The sequence below is a fragment of the Carcharodon carcharias genome, chromosome 3, assembly GCF_017639515.1.
Source record: "Carcharodon carcharias isolate sCarCar2 chromosome 3, sCarCar2.pri, whole genome shotgun sequence".
Classification (NCBI taxonomy): domain Eukaryota; kingdom Metazoa; phylum Chordata; class Chondrichthyes; order Lamniformes; family Lamnidae; genus Carcharodon; species Carcharodon carcharias.
The window spans coordinates 135,422,756-135,436,991 of record NC_054469.1 but is presented as its reverse complement, the minus strand read 5'-3'; the positions used below and the strand labels follow the sequence as shown (position 1 = coordinate 135,436,991).

Genomic DNA, 14,236 nt, shown 5'->3' with positions numbered 1-14,236 from the left:
GTTTCTATGGTTACATAAATCTCTGTGGTATAAGTCTGCAAAACAAAAGGCTTTCCGTAAATGTCTTTAGAATAACATATTAAATGCAGGTCTTGGATTAAGGTTAATACTTTACTCTTTTAATCCTTGACAAATTGTTCCTCATTCCTATTTCTAAACAGATAACAGTAATGTTACTCCAGCAAGAATCCATTTGGCAGGCTTCTCTCTAGACTTCAGATTGAAAGTCCAGACATATGTAGATCCTCTAGTTTTGGTCTTATAAACTGGACATTCATAAATATTCTTCATCTCTTGCCTATCTGCTGGAGTGGCCCGTACAAAGATAACTGGCATTGCAGGAGTCAGGTCTTTAAGGCATGCTTCTGTAATGATACCACTTTGAATGTCCCATCTTGCACCTAAAATGTGGTCAAATATAAATGCATCTTATTACTATGAGCACTTTTCCTAATTTTGAAAATTCTCCCATCAACTTGTGTTAGTGTAAGTGCCAATATAACTGTAAATGCCAAATACATATGAGTGCTTATTTCAATACTTAATACTCCGCAAAACACTGCTTTGGGTCCAATCTAACTCCCCTTTTCACATCTTGCTTGACATCAGTTTTATGTAATAAATTAAGTGGCTTTAGTCATTGTGGCCAGGGCTTCCAGTCTAGTGATATGTGGAGTTATGCTGAATATCCAACTTTTTTATCACCTTGGGAAATATGTCTAATCAGTTCCCTAATCATTGCCTCTGGGTGTGCCATTTTGGTTAATTATCCTTTTTATTCAATTGGAAGTGGCTTTTTTCCATTCCAGTCAAGTACTATATTTACCTTGGGCTTCCACTTCTTTTTCAGTTCTTTTGTTTAAATACCCTACAATCAGTATTTCCTAAGTGTTAACCAATCCATACCATATATTTTACCAAGATAAAATTAAGTATTGACGTTTTATAATCTGTATTTTGGCTGAGGGAAGATCTCATGTGAAAATGTTACCTGCTTTGAATTGCAGTTGTCTTGGCAGTAGGTTTGTACTAGCCCCAGGAACAACAATGGTGCTTATGCAGAGGGAAATATAAATAGGAATGAACGAGTGTAGTTTGAATCTACATTTTACCTTCACCAGTGTAACTCAAAAGTAATATACTAGATTCACCTTTTCACTCCATTTTATATAGCAAAAAATAATTAATGCCATCTCAGGTACTTCCTTTCCATCCTGCAAAGTTCAAGTTTCTCCAGTAATTTCTCACACCCAAACCCCTCGAACACAGCCTTGTGGGTCTTGTGTCTTGATGCAAGAACTGACATTATTTAAGGTGTGGTCTGTTTGGTCATATTTTCTTCTGTTTCAACTATTTTGGAAATGTAGTTCAATGTCCTATTGGCTGTGTCAGAAAATACCCTAGTAGTAACATTACTTGACATTTGACTATCTTACTTCCTGCTAAATGAGCATTGGTTCCAGCATTATAATGTATAAACAGAACCTGTCAGCAAAGAGCCTGTAAGCTAATATGTAACAAAAGACTTCCATCATTTTATATGGTTTATAATTTTAAGGGCTTTTTAAGATTCCAATTTGGTTAAAATAGAAATGTTCGCATCTACCTTCCAAGAAGAGTCCATGGATGTAGGCACCTTCCCTCGGTGGATGACTATAGTCTTCTTTGGTCTTCTTGGTGACATCCACAGACAAGCACATCTTATCCAAAGGCCACTCATTCTTTCGGGCGATGCTCTGCATAATTGCTTAATAACTTAACAGAATTAGTTTTCTCCCCCTTCAGAGTTAGTCTTATACTTATGATTTCTTGCATTGCTGCCTAACCTGCTGAGAATGCAGCATTTTCTGTTTTAATTTTGAATTTATTCTATGGGTGGGACTGGGACTTTTTCATTTTAGGGCCTCTAATCAAACACATGGCATTGTCATATTGTTTCTTAACTGTAACTTCATTACAGTACACTGAACTAAGATTATTCTTCTTTTCCAATATCAGCCATTGCTCCATTGTCAAATTGTGCATCAAGCTTACTTCCATCCTATGAGTGAATTCAAACTTGGTCCCACTGAAGAGTGTTAATTTACTGCTGATGTTTTATCTTTCAAAAAATCTAGTGTGTGACTAACTGTTTGAATGTCATTGTTGGTGGGTATTTTCTCTTGTTTATAATTATGCACTGGTCAACAGTGAACACTTCTAACTTTTGCCTTCAGACCAGTACTTAAACATGATGAGTTTTGCTATAAGACTGAAATTGTAACCACTGACTTTTCACTCACCAGGACAAATCTAAGATCAAATCTAGCCATGGTGAGAAAAATGGGACAGTGTATCAATTACAGGAGGGGTGAGGGTAACTGTGCACAAATCTTTGAAAATTACTGGAGATGCTAACAAAAGCATATGGGATCCAGGGCATCATAAATAGAGGCATAAAAGCCAGCAAGTTATTGATGAACCTATTTCAAACGCTAATTCAGCTCTAGTGGGAGTAATGTGTCTCAATTCTAGGCACCACTCTTTATGTGAAGGCCTTTGGAGAGGGTACAGAAGAGATTCACTACAGTGATTCAGGGATAAGGGATAACTGTTACTTGAAAAAATTGGAGAAGTGGAGTTTGTTCTTAGAGCAGAGAATACTAAGGAGATTTGATAGTGGTGTTTAGAATTATGAAGGGATTAGACAGGGTAAACAAACTTTCCAGTGGCTGGAGGGTCAGTAAACATGGACAAAGTGAGAAAAAGCCTGAACAAGTTAGGATTTGGAATGTACTGCCTGATAGAGTGATTGAAGGCTACTATTGAATCTGTTTCAAAGGATAATTACATTAATACTTCAGAGATACAGGGGAAGCATCTTTGCAGGGCTAAGGAGAGGGGAGGGACTTAATGGGATAGACTCGATGATCTGAACAGCTGCCCCCTATGATTCTATACATTAAATATAGATAATGTCCATGCAGCTTAAGTTGAAGAACCTATCACTGGGAAATTAAATGGGTTGGACATCATTCATGCACGAGCCTTGCAGACCAAAAGGAATAAGGGCTTTATTGCCCTGTTTTGGGATATGGGCCAGGATACTTCAAATGACGGAATTTCCCATCTCATCTGAGGAATCGGCGGCAAACACATCCCCCACCCATACTGGCTGCCCTGCAGCCATTTCACACGGCAATTAGTGTCAATTGGCTGGAAATGGGATTTGTGCCTCTCAGTCATGAAATCCTGTTTCTGAGAGCTGCCCAGCTCTCTACTCCCAGCAGTGCCAGAAGCTGCAGTGGACAAGTCTGGGACTACAAGCAGTTCCCAGAGCCTAAGTCCTGGGAGTCCAGGGCCAGATAGGTTTTGGGGGTTTCAGGGTGGGGAGTGTAGGCGAGGCCTGGGGTATTAGGAGAGGCCAGAGGAAAGGGGGGGTCCGGAACGATGGGGTTTGACGCGTCAGAGGACAGGCTGGGGGGGGGGATGAGGGAGCCTTGGAGTGGTCAGACCCTTTGGTGGTGGGCGGGGGCGGGGGGGATGCAATGTTAAAAGGCTGCTGACAAAGGTACAGCACCACCATCCCCCCACTTCCCGGCCGAGGCTTGAACAGGGTTTATTTTCAGGATTCCTCCTTGCCCCTGAACTCCCCCACCAGCCTGAAAATTGAGGCCAGGCGGGTACCTAGTCGGAAGGCCCTCAGAAATTTTACCGTCACCTCCCCTGCTAACAGACCAGCCAGCGGGGAATGTATAATTCTGCTATGGTTAAGTTGATTAGGTTTCTCTCCCCCACCCAGCCCCTCATTGCTACCTCATCAATTGGCCAGCGTTACAATTTTCATCCTCGTTACAATCTAGATGCATCTATACTGGCATTTTGTCAACCAGATACTGAATATTCCAGCAGAGTCAGGAGGACATGGCTGTATTGCCTTGTCACTCCATCCCAGTCCCTGAAAGAGTCAGAGAAACTCTAGTTCCCATCTCTTCTGCCAGAGGTCGTGTCAGTGGCAAAGCAACAAAATGAATGAAGTATACTAACAACAACTTGCATTTATGTATCCCCTTATTGTAGTAAAATCTCCCAAAATCCTAATGAGCATTGAGCCAAATCTTTGAAGAGGCTTTTCAATGCCTGTTTGTTTATTTGGACAAGATTAGGAGATGGTAACTGGATTAAAGGTTTTTTTCAATTGGAATATGAATGGCTATTTGACAGTTTTATAAACTTGTAAGGGCAATTTTTTTTTCAAAGGGAGTTTTGAAAGGCTCATGAAAAGAAGTCTGAGTGGGCATGGGGAGCATGGGAGATAGGGGGCCGAACCAGCATGAATAGAACTAGTATTGTTGTTAGTATTACCGATGTCCCAGTAAACAGTGGCAGGCCTTCTAACGTGCCACCATTGAACCTATCTGCCTCCGTTGCCATTGTGGGCCTGATTCCTACTGCACCTGACTCTTGAGGCCAAAATTCCAGGTTGAATGGGGCTGCCTTTCAAAAGTCGGGAACGCGACATCGGGAAACAGCCCGATTCGTGCTTCCCGAATGAAAGAGGAAAATTCAGTCCCTCGTTGCTTTCAAACCCTATGGCCTGCCTCCCCACCACCACAACACAGCTCTAACCTCTAGGGCACTACAACTTTTTGAAATCTCTGCACTTTTCAAATTCAGGCCTTTTATGCAACACCAATGTTTTTATTTCACCACTGGCAGAAATGTCTTCAGCTGCATAGACCTTCAGATCTGGAATTTCCTTCCAAAACCATTTTACTGCTCTCTTTCCTTTTTCAAGATGTGTTTTAAAACCTACCACTTCGACTAACCTTTTGGTTATCTGTTCTAATATTTAATTATATATCTGTGTCAAATTTGGTTTGATAATAGCTTCTGTGAAAGGCCTTGGAATGTTTTGCTACCATTAAAGATGCTATATAAATACAAGTTGCTTTGATGAGGATTTAAGTGCAGTGCAAAGTAAGTTTCATAAGGTGGCAAGTACTCTGTTCAGTGTTAAACTTCAATTTATGCTTTATACCCTTGAGCTCTGGCTTTATTCATTTATTTTGCTTTATTGCATGGTCACATAACAATTTGAGATTTGAAAAAGGACAGCCCAGTGCATTATTTTCTAAATACTGGGAGATGCCAGTGGTTGATGAATCTTCTGTGTAACTGAGAAAGAAATCGCTGAATTTCAGGGCTGTGTTATCCCGTTACATGATATTTTCAAAAGTCTTTTTGTAAAATTTGGTCATAATGGCTTTCGCTTGTGTCCATTATATATCTGATCTGGTATGTACTAGTTAAACTTACCAGTAAGAAAAGACTGAGGATTGAAAAAACCAGAAAGCCAGACAACAGCAGGAAGACCAAGGTCCTGAGTCCAAGTATCAAGTTCTCGGCAACGTAAAATAACATCATTGAACCTCCAAAACAAAGAGTAAGTTGTAACAAAAATATATATATATGAATTCCCATAAATCAGTTAGCACACTTGCATGTTTTTATCTATTCTAATTGGAATATTTTTCATAATGTGGGCTCTTAAATTCTCTGGTTCTCCTAAACTCCTAAATGCCACAATTTCAGTAGAAAGACGTTGTGAATGGTCTTTAATGCAATTTTTTGCTAGTCTCCCACTGCAGTTGCTGTCTGAGATTTGTGGTAGCCTGTCCACTTCGGGGCCGTGGTCTTTACAAAAGGATGTTAGGGCAGAGGCATAGTGCTCTCGACTTTGTTAGCGACCTCCAATGTGCCTTTGGTCGCCTCTTTGATCCATTAGATTCATTGTAATGTGCTCTGACAGAGGTGAACCCTTCAAGGAGTGCATCTGCTGACCATTGCCAATTTGTTAAAATACCTTTAAATATGCCAATGGGAGCAGTGACACTTAACATGAAGTGGATCAAAATGTCAAATAATTTAGCATTTACAGAGCAGCCCCTCATTGGGAATAGCTACAAAGCATTACCTTCAAAACCTATCTTAAGTATCTGGCGCAATCTGACTTTTTGCTGCTAGCAGGAAATGCAAATTGGAAATTAAGGCACACACTGCACTTGATTTTCCAACCATTAACTTAACAGGAGGGAAATCATGCACAGCACTTGCCTGAATTTTTGATCTCTTCCCAACAGCAGAAGGCTGAAGTTAGAAGATGGCCCCTCTGAAGTATTTCTCTTTTATTCATATCCATGTGCTGGGGAGTGTTAATCTAAATTTAAAATGGTATTAGATGTGTAATGTTAATAAATGAATGCTGATTTTCAAAATATAACCAAGTTTTATTAAACTATTCAGAATATTTTTCCTAGCTGTTCATTTGTCTGAATTAACCATTAAATGATTCATTTATGAAGCTAATTTCTCTTACCATTGTGCCAGTCCATATGAAGATGGATATGCCACTCTGCTCCATATTTCAGGAACATTATCATAGTACAATGCTGACTGTAATGCTTCCATATCAGCTGAGACAGTCAGCTCTCCCTGTGTACAACAAAGTATAAACAGGAATAGACAAAAACTCACCTAGTTCTTTTAAGTAACGTGTATTTTCTAATTTTGAATTTCACACAAAATATGTCCTTATCTGCTCTGTTCCACTTTCCTAATCAGGAACTTGCACATTTCCATTAATAGTTTTGACTATTTATAAATGCCTACATGAAGTACTGGGTAAAGTTCATTTTACATTCCCCAACAATGGTGCTTGGTCTTAATCTAAAAGTGCCTCCAACTGTACCAATGTGACATTTCAATTTTGCATGCCAGCTATTCTTGCAGCATATCTGATCATGAGCAGCAATTTAGTGTTAAGCTTGAGTATATTTATTCTCTTGGCTCCTAATCATTAAGAACTAGGTAGAGACAGCTCAGGCTCATTTTAATTAGAAACTTTTAAAGCTGTTACACAGTAAAGGCTTTCATTCCATCGGTCTGACCTGGTTTTACAACCAGCCCACCAGTTAAAAGTGGGTATCTCCCATTGCATCACTCAGCCCTTTTTTCATTTGCTTTTGAAATACTTGAAATTAGTAAAATGTTAGATTAAATGAAAAACACATAGCCAAGTAAGGAGCCTCATTTGCTAGGAAAACATTGGAAATTTAGAGTAAGATTATAACTCATGTAGAACCTATCCAGCTGCGAAGAGTTAAAATGGGGTCCTTGTGCCTGCAGTCCAGGATTTTCCAACCATTTATTTAGTAAACAACAACTACTTGCCCTTATCTGGCACCTTTAATATAGTAAAATGTTTTGAGGCACTTCATAGAAGGATCATCAAATGAAATTTGACTCAAAGTCAAATAAGGAGATATTAAGGCAGATAACCAAAAGCTTGGTCAAAGATGGGTGAGGCATGGATGGATTTTTAAAAAAAGGATGAGAATTTATAAATTGAGGCATTGCTTAACTAGGAGCCAATGTAAGTCAGTGAGGACAGAGAGTTGGGTGAATGGGATTTAATGTGAGTTAGGACAGCTGCAGAGTTTTGAAGGGTGGAAGACTGGAGGCCAGCCAACAATGCATAGGAATAGTCAAGTCTAGAAATAACAAAGGCATGGATGGTATCAGCAGAATGGGCTGAGGCAGGGCTAGAAAATCATGGGCAATGCACGCATTTGAATTTCCAAAATCAATCCTAGTGAGTGAACCTTTTTATGATGAATGTAGGCTCATAACATTACCTTCTACCTCTTTTATTAATCAACACAGTACATTGTGAAATAACTACCCTCAGTCCAAGGTCCAGTTTTTCAAGTGATTTCCTGATTTCTCGCGTAAGTATGTTCATACGTTCACATTCTTGGAAACAAACAAGAAGATAAGGATTACGCTCTGCTGTCTTTGCCATAACTTCTGTCATGTTGAATTCTTCAGGAAGTTTTTCTAAAATATCGTCCAGAATATTCTTCATCTGAAGGAAATTAGTGTACAGTTAGAACTGTGGCACAGATAATTAGCATACACAAAGATTCAGGCCACACTGTAATTGCCTTTCATTTCAAATATGTTTAATTTTTTTTGGCAGTGATGTGGATCATTGTAACAATTTATGGTTAACAAAATTTACATCTGAACTTAGATTACAGACTTTGTGAATACTTTCTGTTTAACCTTTCATGTATAAGTAAGTGTATGACTCAGTGACTCTTAAGCACTTGTATCCTGTTGTGCTCATCTTTGTCTATTTTAATTTGCACGCCATTAAATCAGATTAAAGTACAAAACTATATATGGCGTGACTGATGAATTTCAGCATTGCATGAAACAATTCAATGTTAAAGATGGCAAATTGCCAAATTGGTCATGACTCAAAATAACTTTGATTCTTGACAACTGAGCTTTGGCTAGCCTTTCACCAATTCATTTATATTTTAAAGTAAATCTTATGTGACCAACACACTTATGATCCTAAGAAACGGTCTGTTTCAGATAAAGAAAGTGAATAATTATTACATCCACCATGTTACTTCAGGCACACCACCAGATATTGCTCCTTCAGATACCCTAGCCTTGCCCTCCAGAACATCCCCCACCACCCCCCACATCATTTTTGCTTCACCATCTTTTTTTCCTTCCTATCTTCAGAAGCCTCCTTAAGACTTTTCTCTTAGACCCTGTTTTAGTCATCTCAGTAAGTTACAGGGTGGCTGATAAAAGACAATTGTCAGAAGTCTTTTAGAAGAGTGAAAGAGAACATTGTAAAAAAAAAAATTAAGCATGAGATAGTAGATGAAGTTGAGCATAAAAGATAGGAAGTATACTTTGAAGATCATATGGGAGTTAGAGAAATGAAGTTGGTGAGTAGAAAAATCATGGGATGGAATTTTTATTCTGAGGCTAAGTCTGGTGCCGGGCAGGAAGTTTGACGTGATTCCTGTTGGGCAGAGGGACAGCTGAACACACGTGATCCTCTGCTGGTCAGCTCATTAATTATGCATCCACAATGAGCTCGGTGAATCTCGTGGAGGAGCAGGCAGGAAGTTGCCTGCCTGCTGTCACCTTATGGGGTTAAAGGACCTGACACCATATTTAAAAGACATCCAGACGATATTCACTTAATGCAGGCAAAGACCTCATATTACCCTTCGAGTTCTTGCAGCTACAGCTCGTACAAGATAAGCTGGCTGATGTGAGCAACCACATCCTGGGATATATAAGGGCACGTTGCCTTTCGCTCATCTCTAGATAAGAGCGCTGCTGGTGACACACCCGTGATTAGCCAATGCTCGCTGTTGCAGTGGCCCGTGTTCACCAGCATTTTGACTTTCCAGAAGCCCTGCTGCCTCTTGTTGCTCAGGCTCTTGTTCTTCCTGGCCCTGTGCCACGGGCCCTCCTTCTCCTCACCTGGATGAGAACCAAGGCAGGGTTGCCTGCAGCCTGCATCGTCAACATGTCAGTGGATGTGTGAACGAATTGAACTGATACATTTCGTGAGCATGTCCTTTAGAGGTTTCCCTCCATCTCAAAGTCACCAGGCCAGTGCTATACCCTTCACCTGGCCTCCGTCTGGATATGGCATCCCCACCCCACCCCTTCCAGATCTAGGGCATCTTGGAAAAACAGAGATGGGTATTCCTCCCGTTCATACATGTCTGCGTATGGAGATACTGCTCTGAGACCAGGGTGGTGACAGCCATGTGCAAGAAGACTCTCTTTGACACTATTCCGCTTGTTTCCACTACCCTCGAGACTCTCTCCAGAAACCATTGCCTTGACAGCATAGAAAGACTAGCTGCATGAGACTTTTGTCAGCCAAGACCATTCACTTGGGAGGACGGAGGTTTGGAGTCATGAGTTGGCTGCCGTCCATCAGTCTGTCCCCTCATTCCTGCTTCTGACAGCAAATGGCACCAAATGAAGTGCAGCTCCAGACCTCACTGGAATCTCAGTGTTTTGACTCTTGAGTCAGGAACAAACCAATGCAGCTTTACCATGGAGAGGAGAACACAACTCAACATGGTTAACATCCAGTTGCCTCAATTATTAGGGAGTCCCTTTAGTCGGCCACATGTGCTGACTTTGAATTCCAACCATCCAAAAACCCTCCACCCGCTGAGACGAATCTCACTGATTGACTAACTGCATGGTCAAGGTCAGATTGGAAAAATGGTGCGCGTCACCGTTCAAACTCACTCCACCACCTTTTCCCCTCACTCTGTCACCTACCAACTTCCCCCCATCACCCTATACCCACCCAATATCACTATTCCTCTCCCCTCTGTCACCCTTGATCCTCCTCCCAATACCCTGGACCCTGTCATGATCCACCTCCACATGCCTTTCCTCTCCTCAGAGCCAGCACCTGTTTCCATCTGCATGCTCACCCTGAACCTGCCCCCTCCTGTTATCTGGTCCATCTGTGTTATCTCCCCTCCCCTCCCCAATGAGACTTTCAACTACCAGGCTCTCACCCTGGACCTGCCACCCTACCGCTTCCCACCCACCCCTCTGACTGTGGCTGTTCTCTTCTATCACCAGTAGCCTGAGTGCACCCCCCAGGACCCCACATGCCCCCCCACTTCCCCAGTAAGCCTGCCTCCTCTGTACAGCCTTCAATCCACCCTACCCCCCAACCCCACTGCTTCCACCCTTCATATGCCTCTCCTGTTCAGCCTTGGTACTGTGTTTGCTACTGGTACTTGAATGAAGTTATGCAACATCCCTAAGGAGGCAAAAGTAACATCTTCTGACATCAAAGTGGTGGAAGAGGTGAAGCTCGCCAGGTGTGTGCCACTTACATACAGTTGTAAAGCTGAATATTCAAAATTCTCGCTGGTGGGAAACTTAATTTGGAGGTCGAACATAATTCCAGCAAGATGGTCTTTTAATTAGCACGCGTGAGATGCTAATGAATGCAAACAGATTTCCGACATTGTTCGTTGGGAAACTTGACCCATCTTTAACCCAACATCAAAGTTGGGAGCACAAAATTCCAAGCTAATTTTCCGCTGATGGGAAATTGATTTTTTCAATCACACCAAATTAAGAGGCCCACCTGCCACAATTCCCAACACTGGCAGGAGCGGAAAATTCCGCTGATGATTTTGAACTGCATCCCTTCTAAGTTGTTTTGGGGCTCTAGCGTACACATAATACGTCACCCTTTAACATTCTCATCATCCTCCACTATCATAAATCAGTCCCTTCATCCCAGGTATCATCCTGAGGAATTGTTACTGGATTTCCTCCAACAACAGTAGGTCCTTCCTATACTGAACATAATGGGGGGGGGGGGGTTGGTTCTGTGTTGAGGTACCCCTGGTGCAGAGACAGGTCAGGAAACTATGGACCTACAGTGCCTGATTTTCTATCAATTTAGCTTTAAAGATGGAAAATCTGTTACAGTGTGTTCGTGATCTTCTGACCAATGCTCTTCAGCAGCATTGTTCCTTGCTGCCACACCTGAGCATGGAAGCAACACTAATATTTCTAATGTGATCTGACAAACTATAGGGTAAAATTTTTGGCTCGGCGTATGCCCGACCAAGCATAAAATAACACATGATATTTCGGTTGGCGGGTCAGTGCTGGAGTCGGCAGCATGCCCACCAACAACTCCTACTAAGGCCTTTAAGAAGTTAATTAAAATAAAATTTTTGCTGCCCGTCCAACTTAATGGTTGGTGGGCAGGAGAAAAGGCCAAGTGGCCTTTCTACTTTTTTGGAAACCTCATCCGCAGGCGGGATGAGGTTTCCAAAAGCAAATAAAAATAAAAACTTTAATTTTCCATTAATAATAAGTCACATGGGGGGACATGTATCGCTACTTTAAAAAGTTTTTTTTTCATAACTCTTCATCTCACTGAGGAAGCTCTGTGCCTCAGGGAGATTATGAAGTGCACGCTCACCCAGCTTGCACCCCCTCCCCCACCTGCATAGGCAGTGCTGAGCACTGCCGCTCGCGTTTCACATTGGATGGGCCTAAATTGGCCCGCCAGTGTGAAATTGCCTTCTGGCTCTGATCGCGGGCAGCTGTCAGCTTCCCGACCGCCCCCACCCGACATGGGTGAAATTCTGCCCATAGTATTGCTAAAAGAGACAGGTTGAAGCTTTCTGTCTTGCACTCATTATAATAGTACTTCTAATTGTTACAATTATGAGGCTTATAAGAGTGCTATATTTTGGAACTATGTCTTTAAGGTAAAACGAAGGGGGTCATGTAACCTGTTCTAAAGTCTGCCTGACAGCAAGCCTGGGTGGTTTGATTATGAGAGATTAAAGGGAGGCCAGATTGTTTCCCTAGAAAGATGATGCTAGGTGTTTACACTTGGAGACAATGGCAACAGCCTGAATGCTAATAGTGAATAGTCTCCAAAGTCCCAGAAAAGTATTGATAATGTTGGGTTTTAAACAGTTGTGCTTTAAACTGTTCACTTACTTCCAAGATAAAAGACAGTTGGCGTCTCAAGGATAGCTAATGATTTCTACCTGGATACAAGGCCCATGTGCATCATGTCACCATGGTGTAGGCTTTAAGATGGGAAGGGTACAGAGGAGGAATGGTGATATTGGGTTACAGGTTTCTCCAAAATATCACTGAATATCATAGACAAACCTGTGTTCAGGAGAGAGCAGATGGAGGTTGAAAGTCTCAATGGTTCACCATGCCTGAACGTGGATAGAAGTTCACACTTGGATTGAAAAGACCAAATTCGTGAGGAGTTAAAACAAACCTGGAAAATTCGCCTATATTGTACTAGAGGGAGGTTCTCCAGTAATACTCTCATTGTGAAGGAGGTTCTGGGGTTAGAAGTTACAAGTTGAGAAAGAAAATGAAAAGAAGTAAATCCTCGGGAGTTAAAAATCACTTTGGACTGAATCTAGGAGAATTGAATGTCTATTTAAAAGACAGTATAATGTTTACCTGATTGTGTTAAAAGTTCTGTTCTGTGGTTTAAGGTACACATTGCCTTCAAAAATAGTGTTGTCAACAGTGCTTTTGTTAGTTTGTTACAATAAATGTCTTAAAACAAGAAATCTTGTTGTATCATCCAATCGGCTATTAACTGGAAGTTCAAATCTCTTTTTAAAAAGTTATTGGGCTCTACGGGGATTTTAACATAAGCATTTAAATTCTAAGGACTATAAATTAATTTAGGCCAGTTCTGAAGTGCCAAATGGATGTGGGAACAATCCCTATGCCCGAAGGTGGAAGGCCAAGGATCATGGCAAATTGGTCATTAAGCCTCATGTACATAATTGTGGCAAACTGCCACTGCCTGTTGCACCACCTCAGGCAGCTCTCCTTACTGAGCAATCCAATTTTGGGCAACCTGCTTTACCACTACCAGCCCTCAGGCAAGTCGCAAAAGGGGAAGACAGCAGTTAGCGTTGACAGTGGGTGGATGCAGGAGTGCTGTAGCTCCACATCAATTTAACAAAAGAAAAATTACACTTTCTGATGGTGGCTGCTAGCTAGGTTGCACCCATGTCCTTAACCTGAGTGGAACAGGCTCGATGCCTTCTCTACTCAGGGCAGCGGAATTTGGTACAGTGTTCCTAAAACAGGCACTAGCCCCTTGTTAGCATATGCAAGGGGCTGAATGTTTATTTTAGGTAGCTATCCCTATTTAATCTGTTCAAAATTATGTGGGGTTTTGATGGAGAAGAAAATAAGGATGTGTTTCCACTAACGGGAATGCCAACAATCAAAGCACACGGATTAAGAATAAATATTAATTTATTAATAAACAACCTATAATTGTTAAAAGAACAAGAGGTGAGATGAGAATTTTTTTAATGCAGTGACTTGTTATGATCTGAAATGCACTACCTGAAAGGGAATGGAAGCAGATTCAATTGTAACTTTTAAAAAGGAATTGGAGGTATACTCAAAGGAAAATATGCAGGGCCATGGGGAAAGAGCAGGGGCCTGGGCTGAAGTGGATATTTCTTTCAGAGTCTGTACAAGACATGATAGGCTGAATGGCCATCATATGTACTGTAAGATTCCACGATTCCAAAAGGTATGGCATGCTCTGGCTTACTGAGTGCAAAATGTACACAACACTGATGCGCATTATGCTCATTAAATCTTTACTTGTATAAAAGAAGGTAGTGAAATAATTTAGTGTCTTATTGGCAATAAAACTATGTCTGTTAGACCAGCAAAAGGTATTAATGTGTTGGATTGGAGAAACTAAAGTGTGTACCAATTTGCAAACCCTTCTATTTGCAGCTTCCAGAGAAAATTAAAGGAGTCATATTTGATGAGTTCATTTGCACCTATGACTCTATTAGGA

At 41.2% G+C, this 14,236-nt stretch overlaps 1 protein-coding gene across 1 annotated transcript in view; it reads right to left on the bottom strand.

Moving 5' to 3' along the window:
- Positions 1 to 134: 134 nt before the first annotated feature.
- LOC121276335 (dynein heavy chain 11, axonemal-like) overlaps positions 135 to 14,236 on the bottom strand; it is a 564,873-nt gene continuing 550,771 nt past the window's right edge. The window contains exons 78-82 of the mRNA XM_041184616.1: positions 7,724 to 7,906; positions 6,359 to 6,474; positions 5,299 to 5,411; positions 1,607 to 1,747; positions 135 to 401 (exon numbers count right to left, since the gene is read on the bottom strand). Coding sequence (XP_041040550.1) covers positions 154 to 401; positions 1,607 to 1,747; positions 5,299 to 5,411; positions 6,359 to 6,474; positions 7,724 to 7,906 — 801 coding nt within the window. The 3' untranslated portion in view covers positions 135 to 153. The remainder of the gene's footprint in view (positions 402 to 1,606; positions 1,748 to 5,298; positions 5,412 to 6,358; positions 6,475 to 7,723; positions 7,907 to 14,236) is intronic.